The 16046-nt window shown below is 38.5% G+C and overlaps 1 protein-coding gene across 1 annotated transcript in view; it reads left to right on the top strand.

Moving 5' to 3' along the window:
- The window catches only part of DDX10 (DEAD-box helicase 10), a 338420-nt gene that overhangs the window by 33677 nt on the left and 288697 nt on the right, over window positions 1–16046 (top strand). The window contains exons 6-8 of the mRNA XM_066247305.1: window positions 1813–2002; window positions 7336–7462; window positions 13465–13627. Of these exons, the coding sequence (XP_066103402.1) occupies window positions 1813–2002; window positions 7336–7462; window positions 13465–13627 (480 nt within the window). The remainder of the gene's footprint in view (window positions 1–1812; window positions 2003–7335; window positions 7463–13464; window positions 13628–16046) is intronic.

Here is a 16046-nt window from a genome sequence, read left to right as displayed (position 1 = left end):
CTTTGCTCCAATGGAGCCTTAGCTGCGGGAGGGGAAGAGAGAGACAGAGAGGAAAGCGCGGCGGAGGGGTGGAGAAGCAAATGGGCGCTTCTCCTGTGTGCCCTGGCCGGGAATCGAACCCGGGTCCTCCGCACGCTAGGCCGACGCTCTACCGCTGAGCCAACCGGCCAGGGCCTTAATGGCATTTGAGAGTGGTATTCTTAAGAAATCACACCAAAAAACCTCAAAAAATAGTAAAAAGTAAAAGAGAAAAATCACAAAACCCCTAAGAACAGAAACAATAGTACAAAACAAACAAAACACAAAAATAAAAAGAAAAGTTAAAGAAAAAGGAAATTCAAAAGAAATAAAAAGTGTTTCTGTTTTAAGAGGTTTTTATATATTTTTCCAGTATGTGGTGCTAGATTACAAGTTTTAGGTTTTGAAATGTCTTGGCTTTTACTGAGCTTTGCTCTCATGTTGATGGAGGCTGGATTCCAGTAGCAGTGATGGGTGGGGATGTATTGTGAGGGCTTTATGGCTTTAGCCAGGGGTCCCCAAACTATGGCCCGGGGGCCACATGCGGCCCCCTGAGGCCATTTATCCGGCCCTCGCAGCACTTCTGGAAGGGGCATCTCTTTCATTGGTGGTCAGTGAGAGGAGCATAGTTCCCATTGAAATACTGGTCAGTTTGTTGATTTAAATTTACTTGTTCTTTATTTTAAATATTGTATTTGTTCCCATTTTCTTTTTTACTTTAAAATAAGATATGTGCAGTGTGCATGGGGATTTGTTCATAGTTTTTTTTATAGTCCGGCCCTCCAACGGTCTGAGGGACAGTGAACTGGCCCCCTGTGTAAAAAGTTTAGGGACCCCTGGCTTTAGCATTGGTGGTCTCAGGCCTTAGGGCACTCTTCAGCAGACCAGGGGACCAGACATAGATGACCTCTGTTTTTCAGGGGAAAGAGTGGCTCTGTAGAACTTGCTCTGGGGTATGTTTCTGCCATTGTCTTCCCTGTGAGCGGATGGAGGAGGGATCTGGGAGTTCGGGAGGCTGTACTTTGTTTTTCTCTGTCTTAGTGCTGAGTGTGGGCTGCCGGTAGACTGTGGGAATGCTGGTGGTGACCCCTTGTTCTGCCACCACTTTGGCAGCTTATTTCCCCAACTGTCGCCCAATCAGCATTCCTCCCAGCAGAAGACCCAGTCAGTCTGGGTTTATTTTCTCTCTGGAGTCCAGGCAGACAAAAACCAGACAAAGTTTCCCTCCTCTCTGGAGTTATCTGGAGTGTCTTATCTTCTGTACCCCTTCTCAACCGTTCCCTCCTTTAGTCAATTCCACATGCAGATCTTTTCAAGCAAGCCTGCTAGCCCAGCTGGGGTTCTTTTGCTGTTATAGCTGTTTAATTTGTTGAACTTTCAAGGGGAGAGATACAGGGTATCTCTCACATGCCATTACTTTTTCCTACTAATGTTCTTTTTCTGTTCTAGGGTCCAGTCCAGGATATGGCATTGTATTTAGCCTAATGTGTACTTTATTTTTTTAAAAATTTTATTTATTGATTTATTTTTAAAGAGAGAGGAAGTGGAGGGTATAGAGAGGGAGAGAGAAATGTCAGTTTGTTGTTCCATTCTTTAATGCATGCATTGGTTAATTCATATGGACTCTGACTGGGGATGGTGTATTGGGATGGTGCCCTGCCTGTCTGAGTTACCTGGCATAGCCTAATGTATATTTTATTTACTTATTTTTTATTTTATTTTTATTTTTGTATTTTTCTGAAGCCTAATGTATATTTTAAATATTGTGGTTCAACTTGTATTTTCACTTTTTAGTTCTTGATGAAGCAGATAGAATCTTGGATATGGGCTTTGCTGATACTATGAATGCTATTATTGAAAATCTTCCCAAGAAACGTCAGACTTTGCTTTTCTCAGCAACACAAACCAAATCTGTAAAGGACCTTGCACGCTTGAGTTTGAAAAACCCTGAATATGTCTGGGTTCATGAAAAAGCAAAATACAGGTATGTTCTATCTGAAACTATATTTGATGCAATCAAAACCAATGTTTTCTCTTTTAAGAATTTGACATTTCAAATTAATATTACTTTAGTAGGAAAGAAAACACCATTTCATGTATTATTAGATATGCAAACCATAGTAAATATATTAATAAAAATTACTTAAAATTCTTGATGCATTTTTATATGTGAGAATACTCTTATGCAGATTTCCCAAAGTGTAGTCTGGAAACAAATATTTTTTTATAAGATGTTAGCAGGTATTTATTCACCAACTATCCCCCATAAAGTGTGTAGAGGGGATGCATTCCTTGATAGGTAAATAGTAAATATTGAGTTAAAGTAAAACAGTATTCTTCAAGACTTCCCAGAACCTTTAATATTTTCATAGACATTATAATTCTCTAAAGCAGTGGGAGATGAATGTAGCTTCTGCATTTAGCAAAATTATTTGGGCACAGAATCATTCTTTATAGGTGCATTATGCAGACTAATGTGCTATGGAACACATTTTATCAAATGCATTAATATTTAGCAAAGTACTTTTCCATTTAAAATGTTTCAGCAACTGTTATTTGTCTTGGTTTCACTGAAGACTGGACAGTAAGGTTTGTGTGTTTATGCGACACTAAAAAGTATAAAAGAGAGTGTGTGTAATATGTGTAAATGGTTCAAGAGAAATATGTTTTAAAGTGAATTTTGATATTATGATATTTGGAACAATATGTTGATTTGGTTTGAATCATTGTGGGCTGTGGACACATTTGACTTCCAGAAATGCTTTCCAGTGAATATAATTTCAGTGTGTTGAAGATCTCACTATGGATTCAACCCTGCCATTATCTCTATTTGACCTTCCATTTATTTTTATGAAATGTTAGTTGAAAAAGAAACAGATTAGGAAGATGAATTGGGTTATCTCTTGGAAAGTCTTTAAATACAGGGAAAATGGGTATTCAGTCCCACCTTGACTTTGGCCTAGCTAACAGCTGTCTAGGATGAGAAAACGCCTAAGAGGCAAGGCTCTACATTTCCAGGTGAGCCTAATGGATAAATTTAGGAGAATCTGAATACTGGAATAGCAAGAGATACTTGAAGTATAGTTTCCTCCTCGGCTTACTGTGAGTAGACATTGGTCTTTGTAAAGTTGTGTGTCTCGGTCTTTTGATTTTCTTCATTTTGCTTTTTGCTTTCTGTTTTCAAAATATAGTGCCTTTACCATACACTAATTTATCAGTCATTTGATGGTCTCTAAAACCTTTTGTAATTTATATTAAGTTAATTGTACATATTATTCCTGTTTCCAATTTCTGTAGATAATAGTTGGTTATTATCTGTAGTTTATAGAGTTTGTTAGGAAAACCTGAATCCAAAGACTGTTTATTTCATAAATGATTCTTGAAATGTTCCATTATTTGTAAAAAGTATGGCTTTCAGAAGGCATTTTAGAGGGCAGGTCTTTGGTAACAATTTATAAAACTGCATATGATAGTGACTACAGTACTTTGTAATCTCAATTTCTCCAGAAGCTCTATAAGAAGCAGATGCTGTTGTGAATTTTGTCTGTCATTATTGAATTTTCCCTTTTAGCAACTTAGCTTTTTATTATACCATGAGAAACTATAGTCAGGAATATTTTAAGGCATTATATAGTATCTACTCTTAAATTGTGAAAGATCAGGAAAATAAGTTAAAAGTTTAGTCCTTTCTGAAGTTGCATGTCAGAATATACTGAGAAAATATACCAATGTGTTTTCTTTATACATGTATTCTGTAATGTGACAAAATACGCTTCTACATCTTTCTAAAGAGAAAATAGTTGTCTTTGGGCCCTAGTGATTTGCTGTTTTACAGTAAATATAGGTTGGATTGTGTGGTAAGTTATAAAACGTTTCAAATTTGAGATAGATATTCTGAGTTTCTGTTATTTAGTGCATGCAAATTTATTATTTCATTTCCTGTTAATTTGAATCACTTATCATTATGAAACTTTATATTTACTAATACTTTTTGCCTTAAAAGTATAGTTTGATATTAGTCTGTCTCTAGCAACCTTCTTTTGGTTAGAATTTGCTTGATAATTTTTTTTCTTTTCCAAGTCAGAAGAGGGGAGATAGAGACAGACTTTTGCATGCACCCTGACCGGGATCCACCTGGCAACCCCCATCTGGGGCCGATGCTCTGCCCATCTGGGGTCATGCTTGCAACCAAGCTATTTTTAGTGCCTGAGGTGGAGGCTTTATGGCGCCATCCTCAGTGCCCTGGGCCAATGTGCTCAAACCAGTAGAGCCATGGCTGCAGAAGAGAAAGAGAGAGGGGAGGGGGAGGGATGGAGAAGCTGATGGTCGCTTCTCCTATGTGCCCTGACCAAGAGTGGAACCTGGGACATCCACACACCAGGCCAACACTCTACCACTGAGCCAACTGTCCAGGGTGCTTGGTGAATCTTTTACTTTCTACAGTGTATATGCACTTACTTTAGATTTGTCTTTGTAACAGCGTATGGTTCTAATTTAATCTGGTATGATACTTGCCTTTAAATGGAGGATTGAATTTAATTTGGATTTAATTTAGCCTATTATTTAAGTCTGTTTACCCTTTCTACTCTGTCCTCATTGTGAAATATTTTAATTTCATTTATTTTAAGCCTCATGAGCCATTATTATTACTATTTGAAAATTGGTATTTATTTAGACTTACCCAAATACTTATTCTTTTCTGGTGTTTTTGTTTTTTTATTTCTTGTATTGTGCCCAAAGAGTTTCATTATGGTTCAGGTTTATAGTGAAAAAATTTGTTTTGGCTTTTCTGAAAATCTGTTTTATTTTCATTTTTGAAAGATATCTTGGTAGATATTTTTCTCTTTTCAGTTCAAAGATATCTTTCTATTGTACTCGAACTTCCATTTTTCTGTTAAAAACAGTTGACAGTTCTCTTGTTCCTTTGAAAGATGTGGTTTTTAAGATTTTCCTTTTTTTTTCTTTTTGTTTGTTAGCGAGAGATAGAGACAGACAGACAGGAAGGGAGAATGATGAGAGGCATCAGCTCTTCATTGTGGCATCTTAGTAGTTCATTGCTTTCTCATATGTGCTTAACCAGGGGGCTCCAGCCAAGCCAGTGACCCCTTGCTCAAGCCAGCGACCATAGGGTCATGTTTGTGATCCCACGCTCAAGCTAGTGATCCCTTGCTCAAGCTGGTAAGCCTATACTTAAGCTAGTAACCTCGGGGTTTTGAGCCTGGGTCCTCTGCATCCCAGTTCGACACTGTTCACTGCACTACCACCTGGTCAGGCTGGGCTTATTTGTTTCTTAAAAAGTTAATTTTAATTAATTTGGTTATGTGTGTTTCCCTGTGGATAACCAATTTTTAGTGTTTGGGTTGTCTGCTTTTTTAAAGTATAAGCAGACACAGAGGGATGCCTGTGCATGCATATGTGTGTATGTCTATTTTATATAGCCCAACCCAATTAAATAGTATCAAATTTAGTATACTATTTTGCTTTTTTTTTTTTTTTTTTGTATTTTTCTGAAGTGAGAAGCAGGGAGGCAAAGAGACAGACTCCCGCATGCACCCAACTGGGATCCACCTGGCAAGCCCATTAGGGGGCGATGCTCTGCCCATCTGGGGCTGGTGCGCCATTGTAACTGGAGCCATTCTAATGCATGAGGCAGAGGCCATGGAGCCATCCTCTGCACCCGAACCAACTTTGCTCCAATGGTACCTTGGCTGCGGGAGGGGAAGAGAGAGATAGAAACGAGACAGGTAAAGGTGGAGAAGCAGACGGGCACTTCTGTGTACCCTGGCTGGGAATTGAACCCAGGACTTCCACACACCAGGCCAGTGCTCTACCACTGAGCCAACTGGCCAGGGCTATCCTATTCTGCTCTTTTGTTTTTGGTGTGCCATTACCTTTAATCCTAGCTTGCTTCCGGCGGGCAAGAAATATACACAGTGGGAAAACACTTCCATTTCCATTCAGGGCTCCCAAAGCCACTGATTCATCCGAATATTCCTAGAATCAAAGGCCCCATCAGCCTTATTTACCTCTGTTCCCCATTTCCTTCTCTCTGCACAAACTGGCTTCTCCTTCAGCAGCACACCGCTACCTTAGCTGCCTCTGTACAATGCTGATGGTAGGATCTGAGCAAGTGAAAGGCCCCCTCGCCCCCGATCTATTCTGCTCTTAACAATATATCCTAGAGGTCACTCTATAGCAGCGAATAGATTCTTCATTCCTTTTTTATAGTTGTATGGTACTTAATTGTGTGGATATACAGTAGTTCATTCCACAAGTTCCTTGCTGATGGACATATGGGTTGATTTTCATTGTTTAATTTATAAGTAATGCCATATCTTTTTCTATGTTTATCAGAATTTTTTGGAACAGAATCTAAAAAGTAAGCTTATAAGTTCAAAGAGTAAAAGTATGTGTATGTCTTTTCAATATTTTATTAGAAATTTCAAACACGTAGCACAATTGAAAGAATTTTACAATGAACTCCTTATACCTACTAACTACATGCTACCTAATAGTGGTAGTAATTATTTACTATCCATTTATCCAAACTAATTATACATTCAATTTTCTTACTATTTTCTTTAATTTTTCCATTGATTCAAGAGAGAGAGAGGAAAGGGGAGAGGGAATCATCAACTCGTTTAGCTTAGTTGTTTTATTTAGTTATTGATTGCTTCTTGTACGTGCCCTAACCAGGGATTGAATCCGTGATGTCTGGTGCACAGGGTTGACACTTTATCCACTGAACCACCCGGCCAGGGTCAAGTATCTTATTTTTGATGCATTTCAAAGTAAATTGAAGCCATCTGTATACTTCCTATAGGTATTTCAGTCCCCATGTCACTAACTAGGATTCAGTTATGTAGAGATTTTCTATCTTGAGGTAATTTTTCCATACAATGAAATGCATAAATTAAGAGCACATTTGCTAAGTTTTGATAAATATGTATATCTGCATAACCCAAGCCCCTTTGTAAGATGTGGCAGATTACTGTCAGCTCAGCAAGTTCCCTCATGCACCCTCAGCTGTTCCTTGACCCTGCTTTTCAGAAGTAACCACTGTGTGTGTATTTTTGATATATAATCTGTAAGGGATTTTGAATATATTTTAGTTATGTGTGGAGTTTATTTCCTGAGGGACAGTAGAGAAGTTCTTTTTTTGGAGTATGTGAGTGTGTGTGTGTGTGTGAGAGAGAGAGAAAGAAATTTGAAGGGCATACAACTGTTAACATTTGTATTCTTTCTTTTTCTATTCTGGTTTTCAAAGTTACCAACATGGCATGTTTTCAGTGTTTTTTCTACTTTTATTTCCATAAGCACCCCTGCCACTTTGGAACAGAACTACATAGTTTGTGAGCTGCAGCAAAAAATAAGTGTACTGTATTCCTTTTTGAGAAGTCATCTGAAGAAGAAAAGTATTGTATTTTTCTCCAGTTGTAAAGAGGTACTGCATAGTTATTTTTCTTAAATTATTCATGTTGGGTCATCCTTTTAAAATATCAAATTTCAGTTAGATAAATAGCAATTTTATTCTAGTAAATACAGTGCTAGATGTGGTGAGGGATCCATAGATAGAGAATCCTCTTTGTTTATAAAGGAACTCGTGGGTGAAACTTAAGTTCCATAAGGGAAGAATCTGTTTACTTCAGTATTGTTAGCACACTATTTAGACCATAATAGCCCTCAGCTACTGGTGAAATGAACAATGGAATGACTACACTACCCAGAGGCCTTTATAACCCAGAGACTCACCTGCCCCCCAGGAATACTGAACTGAATGTGCCAGTTATTTTCTTGCTTCCATATCTTTGTTCATGCTGATCTTTGGGATACTCTTTCTGCTCCCTTCACCCCGGTTCCGGGGAATAGTTAACATCTTTTAGGGCTGAGCTCAAATGCTGTATTTGGAAGTCCTTTTCTGATACTCCCATTTCCTTATTACAATCAATTCCCTCTTCTCTCCTTCTCTAGTGTTTATGTCTTTATTTAGTTAATAATCATTTCTTCAACACTGGCCTTGTCCTGCAAGTAAGGAATTTAGTGATGTGTAAGAAAACTGGGTTCCTTCCCTTACAGAGAAGGGACCCTGACTGATATTTGTCACTTTTCCACATTCCCTGATGATGTTGTTGGGATACAGTAGGTTGAGTCTAGATTTTGGAATAGATATTAGGCTGAGCTTCCCTGCATCTTATGAAGAAGATAATAGTGGTCTCTCACTTTACCATGTAAAGAATGACTTCAGAATTTTATTTTAGGACCTATTTTAGATTTTTAGAACCTTACATCTCCTGAAGAAGGGATATTGCCCTGGCCGGTTGGCTCAGCGGTAGAGCGTTGGCCTGGCGTGCGGGGGACCCGGGTTCGATTCCCGGCCAGGGCACATAGGAGAAGCGCCCATTTGCTTCTCCACCCCCACCCCTCCTTCCTCTCTGTCTCTCTCTTCCCCTCCCGCAGCCAAGGCTCCATTGGAGCAAAGATGGCCCGGGCGCTGGGGATGGCTCCTTGGCCTCTGCCCCAGGTGCTAGAGTGGCTCTGCTGGGGATGGCTCCTTGGCCTCTGCCCCAGGCGCTAGAGTGGCTCTGGTCGCGGCAGAGTGACGCCCCAGAGGGGCAGAGCATCACCCCCTGGTGGGCAGAGCTTCGCCCCTGGTGGGCGTGACGGGTGGATCCCGGTCGGGCGCATGCGGGAGTCTGTCTGACTGTCTCTCCCCGTTTCCAGCTTCAGAAAAATACAAAAAAAAAAAAAAAAAAAAAAAAAAAGAAGGGATGTTTTTGGCATCTGTATGCAAGGAAATAAATTTAAGAGTTTATATTTAAAGCTTCTACTCTATAATACTCCACTGTCTCTTTTCTCACCATGGGTGAAGTATCTGTGATCATCCCTCTACATGTGCTCAAGGTCCTCTCTCCTGCACAAGGCTCTGCTACTGCACATGTACTCTGTCCTGTCTACTCTCATCTCCCTGTTATTCTTGAATATTGCCCATAGTAAGAATGACAAACATATCTCATGTCCTTTCCAGTCACTGCCTCTTTTTTCTGCTTTTCTTCACAGCAAACTCTTAAAGATTTATCTTTACTGGCAACATGACTGCCTCACCTCCTCTTCTGTCCTGAGTCCCCCAGACACAGCCCCTGTTAAGAGATACAGCTTCTTAAAGTCAGTGGTCAGTCATTAGTCCTTATCTTTGCTGACCTATCAGGAGCATATTAATATAATAATAATAGAATAAGAATAGTTGACCATTCTTTCCTTCTTGAAATACTTATTTAGACTTCTGTGACCCTGTGACTCCACACTAACATGCTTTCCATTGTCCTCTGACTACTCTGTTAACATTCCTTGCTGGTTCTCCTTTGCCTGACCATTACAGCTGGTAGAGGGCTTCAAATCTCTGTTCTCTGCCCTTTTCCCATCTATACTTTTTCTAGGCACTCTCTTCAGTTTCATGGCTTTAAATGCCATTTGTATTCTGGCAGCTGGCAAATCCATGTCTCCAACTTTGACCATTTTCCTGAGCCCCAGTCTCTATTTACTAGATTACTAGGTATTTCCAGTTGAATGTCTAGAGGGCATCTCAAATTTAGCATAGGAAAAACAATTAAAAATTTTCTTTCCCTAAGATCTACTTCCTCATCTCAATAAATAACTTAACTCTCATTAGCTCTGCCACTTCTCACCACTCCTCATGCTACACTTTACTCTGGACCAGGGGTAGTCAACCTTTTTATACCTATCGCCCACTTTTGTATCTCTGTTAGTAGTAAAATTTTCTAACCGCCCACCGGTTCCACAGTAATGGTGATTTATAAAGTAGGGAAATAACTTTACTTTATAAATTTATAAAGCAGAGTTACATCAAGTTAAAGCATATAATAATAATTACTTACCAAGTACTTTATGTCGGGTTTTCGCTAAGTTTGGCAGAATAAATCTTTATAAAACAACTTACTATAGTTAAGTCTGTCTTTTTATTTATACTTTGGTTGCTCCACTACTGCCCACCATGAAAACTGGAACGCCCCCTAGTGGGCGGTAGGGACCAGGTTGACTACCACTGCTCTTGATCATGCTTAACTTTCTCTTTCTCCTGGTTAGTCTTCCCATTCCTTTCCTTTCTTTCCTGTAGTTACTCCACGTTAGAGCAAGGTTGATCTTTGGAAAGTAGAAACTGGAATTATATCACTGCCTTGCTGCAAACCTTCCAATGATTTTTTCTGTAAATTTTAGAATTAAATTTAAATTCCTTAGTTAGAACCTACAGGTCTTTATTTTACATATGTCTTTCACTTCAGCCAGTGTTTTCAAGAGCACGAATCTAAAGTCAGTCTTGATTTGAGAGATGCAGATTGCAGAAGGTTTTCATTTCTGTATCTGCTTTTCTGAGATTGGCCTGCCTGAGGGACATCTGTGGTCTGCAGGTTCTCATTTCCCATCTCCTTTTCATGGTAGTTCTTTTTAAAACTAGACAAAAGAAAGGCATGTGTCCATCTATCCTTAATCTTATTAGTTCATTATCTTATAGTCAGAGCACCAGGGTAGCTGCTCACAAAGTGAATGATTCTAATAACAAGATAAGTCATTTTACAATTCAGGTGGTTTCCCATTCTTTACTTTCAACAAAATTTGAAGGGAGACTTAATGGAGTTATTAGTTGATAATTACAAATAATGGTATCACCATGATTTTGAAAAATATTTTAGAGTTTTTTTATTGAATTTATTGAGGTGACATTGGTTAATAAAATTAAAGAGGTTATATTACATTATCTGTATGTTGTATATTCACTACCCCAAGTCAAGTCACCTTCCTGATTTTGAAATATTCATAGAGTTCAGAGAGTTAAGTTCATTCATTTTCCTATATTTTTGTGAAGAAATTTTCTTAATACCTACATTAAAATGATGCTATACTCTGCCTCAGTTTAGTAATCAGAAGTATTGAATACATAAACTAAAAAAGACAAATAGTAAAACTATAACAATCAGCTCCATTTGGTCTCATAAAGTAAGAGATATAGTAACATGCACTATTGTATATTTATTTTCCAACATACAACAATAAAATTACTTTTTTATGTCTAACAGTTTTTCAAAAATAAATTCTAGCATTTCTTGTTTTGGTCAGTTCTATACTAATAATAATTGTATTAATAGTTTAATCTAGGAAGAAAATGTTTAGTGAAACTTTATGGCCACAGGAACTTTTTTTTTTTGTATTTTTCTGAATCTGGAAACAGGGAGGCAGTCAGACTCCCCCATGCGCCTGACCGGGATCCACCAGGCACGCCCACCAGGGGGCGATGCTCTGCCCATCTGGGGAACCACTCTGTTGCAACCAGAGCCATTCTAGCACCTGAGGCAGAGGCCAAGGAGCCATCCCCAGCGCCCGGGCCAACTTTGCTCCAATGGAGCCTTGGCTGCAGGAGGAGAAGAGAGAGACAGAGAGGAAGGAGAGGGGGAGGGGTGGAGAAACAGATGGGCGCCTCTCCTGTGTGCCCTGGCCGGGAATCGAACCCGGGACTCCTGCACGCCAGGCCAACGCTCTACCACTGAGCCAACCGGCCAGGGCCTGCCACAGGAACTTTTAAAAAGTTAAAACTGATATACATGGTTTTGTTGTAGAAAATCATACATTTTAATATAGTAGTCAAAAGACTTGAAAGCAGTGGTCCCCAACCCCTGGGCCGCGGACTGGTACTGGTCCGTGGGCCATTTGGTACCAGTCCGCAGAAAAAGAATAAATAACTTACATTATTTCCGTTTTATTTATATTTAAGTCTGAACGATGTTTTATTTTAAAAAAATGACCAGATTCCCTCTGTTACATTCGTCTAAGATTCACTCTTGACGCTTGTCTTGTAAGTTCGACAGTTATATTTAAAAGTACCACAGTTTTTATGCCGGTTACATAATTTTATTTTGTGCATTTATTTGTCCCACCCTAAAAGCCGGTTCGTGAAAATATTTTCTGACATTAAACCAGTCCGTGGCCCAAAAAAAGGTTGGGACCACTGCTTTAAAGCATAAACTATGAAGTAAAATTCTGTGGGGTCAGGAAATAAGAGTTCAAGGACAAAAAGAAATGATGTAAAATTTCTTTTTTTTTTTTTAAGTGAAAGGAGGGGAGGTTATAGTGAGACAGACTCTTGAATGCACCACAGTCTGGATCCACCAGGCAACCCCTGTCTGGGGCTGACGCTCGAACCAGTTGAGCTATCCTCAGTGCCCTAGGTCAGTGTTCCAACCAGTCGAGCCACTGGCTGTGAGAGGGTGAGGATGAGAAGGGGGAGAAAAGGGTAGGGAAGCAGATGGTTGCTTCTCACATCTGCCCTGACCAGGGATTGAATCCGGGACGTCTGCATGCCACTAACGCTCTATCCACTGAACTACCTGGCCAGGGCCTAAAATTTCTGTTAAAGAGAGATTTCTTCATACTGTGTTTTTAACCTTTTTTTCTTAAGACTTCATTTATTTAGAGCTGTTTTAGGTTCACAGCAGAATTGAGGGGCCCTCACATAATGCATAGTCTTCTCATTATTTTGACATATTTAAAAATGATGATAAATGGTGATGGATGGAGACTTGACTTGGAGTGGTGAACACACAATACAGGGTACAGATGATGTGTTGTGGAATTGTGCACCTAAAACCTGTATAATTTTGTTGCCTGACCAGGTGGTGGCGCAGTGGATAGAGCGTTGGACTGGGATGTCGAGGACCCAGGTTCGAGACCCCGAGGTCGCCAGCTTGAGCGCGGGCTCATCTGGTTTGAGCAAAGCTCACCAGCTTGGACCCAAGCTCACTGGTTCAAGCAAAGGGTTACTCGGTCCGCTGTAGCCCCACTGTCAAGGCACATATGAAAAAGCAATCAATGAACTAAGGTGTCGCAATGCGCAACGAAAAACTAATGATTGATGCTTCTCATCTCTCCGTTCCTGTCTGTCCCTGTCTATCCCTCTCTCTGACTCTCTCTCTGTCTCTGTAAAAATAAATAAATAAATTAAAAAATAAAACCTGTATAATTTTGTTGACTAGTGTCACCCCAATAAATTCAATAAAAAAATTGGTAGTGAATATCAGATTGCTCTGCTATTTAGAATCTATTTGGTACATCTGGAAGAAATTTTAAGTTTTTATTTTAAAATATCAGTATTTATAATATACTAGAAATTATGGTCTTTGTAACCAATTAAGTTAGAAAAAATGTCATATAAACGTAAAAATATAAGGGGTGCAAATTTTTTTCCCAGAATTGTTTTAGTAAATACTGTGAGCAAAAATGCTTTAACACCAGAACTCTACTACATATCCCTTTCTCTGCTGTACATATCTTTAATTAGTGGAACTTGTGTTCCTTAATTCATTGTTCCTGTTCATCTTATAAGCTTACATTGCTGCTGCTATCTAGATGAATTAAACTCATTTTTCTGTTAATGCCTAGGTTCAGTACCTGTATCGAGTGTTCTGCCGGTTCCGTCCTGGTATTTCTATCCTTGCCCTTCATGGTCGACAGCAGCAGATGAGAAGAATGGAAGTCTATAATGAATTTGTCCACAAGAGAGCTGCAGTACTCTTTGCTACTGATATCGCAGCCCGGGGGCTGGGTAAGAAAACAGGAGAAAGTGTCAGTAATCGTGGGAAATAAAATTAGCTTATAAATGGGTAGGTTTTGGGAATTCAGATAGTTCGAATCAAATAATTGGGCTTTCTTATAAGAGAAAAACAAGTAAATTGGTAACTGAGGTGATTAACATTAAGGATATATCAGTGAAGATTTATGTAATAATTTCATCTGTGTGCTCTTACTGTTTAATAATAATAACTATATCACACTCCTGAGGAGCCTACAGAATTAAAGAAGGATTAAAAGTTTAAAGATATGAAAAAAATGTGCCTGACCAGATGGTGGCACTGTGGAGAGAGCATCAACCTGGGATACTAAGGACCCAGGGTCAAAACCCCGAGGTTGATGGCTTGAGTGTGGGCTCATCCAGCTTGAGTGCGGGGTCGCTGGCTTGAGTGTGGGATCACAGACATGACTTCATGGTTGCTTCACTGCGTGAGCAGGGGGTCACTGGCTCTGCTGCCTCCCTGCCTGCCATCAGGGCACATATGGGAAGCAATCAATAAACAACAAAAGTGCCACAACTGTGAGTTGATTCTTCTCATCTGCCTTCCTTCTTGTCTGCCTGTCTCTCTGTCTCTCTCTCGCTTAAAAAAAAAAGACATGAAAGAAAGTTTATTTGAAAATTGGAAACTTGATAAATATTACAACTCATTTAATAAGAAAAATCGGTGAAGTATATCTTTTCACCAACCATTCTAGTTTTTATTTTAAAATCATATTTAATGTATTTAAACTTTCCAAAAGCTACCGTGATATACATTTGATGACTTTGTAGAGATTGAATGAAGTATGAAAGTAATTGTAGGAATATTGGAGATAAGAGTAAATGAGATGAAAATAATTAGGTAGTAATTTGAATTCTTCAATCACTTTAATTATTTTGGCAACATTAAAACATACATAAAGAGAATAATTCTAATGTACCATCATAACTACCCAGTTTCAGTAACTGTCTTTTTCATGATTCTTCTTTTCTTCTGTATTTTTATCTCTCTGGAAATACTTTAAGCATATCTCAAGACATCATGTCAATTTATTCCCATGTAACTAGAAGTAGCAGATAAGCATTCGTGTTTTGCAAACTGTCTAGGCTATACATATCATGACTTGGTAAAAGTCAACATTTTGTATTTACATTGTTTTCACTATAATTGTTTGCTAAGAGATATAGTATGCTATGATTCTTCTTTTTTGTTTTTTCATTTGTGTTTTTCTTTGAATTAATAATTAAAATTTGCTTAGTTTTGTTTCCCAGTTCTAATGGTTATCAGATGTTCCAATAACTGCTACATGCCTAGTTGTCTAACCATTGAAATGCAGCCTGTTTCTTTTTCCTTTGAGTCTTCTGTCTCCAGCTTGAATCTAGACTGGTTGGTCCATAAGCCTGATTCTCATTTGTCATCTTGGGACTTCTCTTTCCAGATCTTTTCATTATTCTTTTTTTTTTTCTTTTTAAATCTCATTCTCTAGTAGCTTCCCAAGAAAGGGTGCATGGGAAATAATTTTTTTGATTTATTGCATACTTGAGTTTTATTCTTGAATGACAGTTGGGATGGGAATAGAATTTTAGGTTGAAATAACTTTATATTACAGGTTTTGCAGGTATCTTGGAATATTGTTTACCCTCTACTATTTTGATATTGTGGTTATAAGAACCACAACTAGGATGTGTTATTTAATGTGTTAGTAAACAAGCATATACATTACTGTGTCAAACTTTTAATAAAAATGTTTATATTTTATTTTAATTTTTCTTTTGTGGTCCTATATATTTTACTTTATACATTTAAAAAGGATTCATAGGTTTCAGCACAAAAATGTCAAGAACCTTGTTTCAGTTTATTTTTAAAACATTAATGAAAGTATTCATAAGCAAGATATAGTATTTTCTTGTCTAAAAATTTACATAAATAATATACATACTGGTCTATGACTTGGTTTTTGAAGTCTTTCCATGTAGATGTGTACAGATCTAATGTATTTTGTAGAGCAGTGGTCCCCAGCCTTTTTTGGGCTACAGACCAGTTTAAAGTCAGAAAATATTTTCATGGACCAGCCTTTAGGGTGGGATGGATAAATGTATCACATGACTGAGACAAGCATCAAGAGTGAGTCTTAGATGGATGTAACAGAGAGAATCTGGTCATTTTTAAAAAATAAAACATCGTTCACACTTAAATATAAATAAAACAGAAATAATGTAAGTTATTTATTCTTTCTCTGCGGACCGGTACCAAATGGCCCACGGACCGCTACTGGTCCGTGGCCCCGGGGGTTGGGGACCACTGTTGTAGAGTATATCATAGTATGAATATATTTATTCTTTGCTGGAGGAAAGGACATTTAAGTTTGTCTTTTTATTCCAGAAATGTTTATTATATATTCTGAAGCTCTAT

The sequence above is a fragment of the Saccopteryx bilineata genome, chromosome 1, assembly GCF_036850765.1.
Source record: "Saccopteryx bilineata isolate mSacBil1 chromosome 1, mSacBil1_pri_phased_curated, whole genome shotgun sequence".
NCBI lineage: Eukaryota > Metazoa > Chordata > Mammalia > Chiroptera > Emballonuridae > Saccopteryx > Saccopteryx bilineata.
This window is presented reverse-complemented; position numbering and strand designations above follow the sequence as displayed.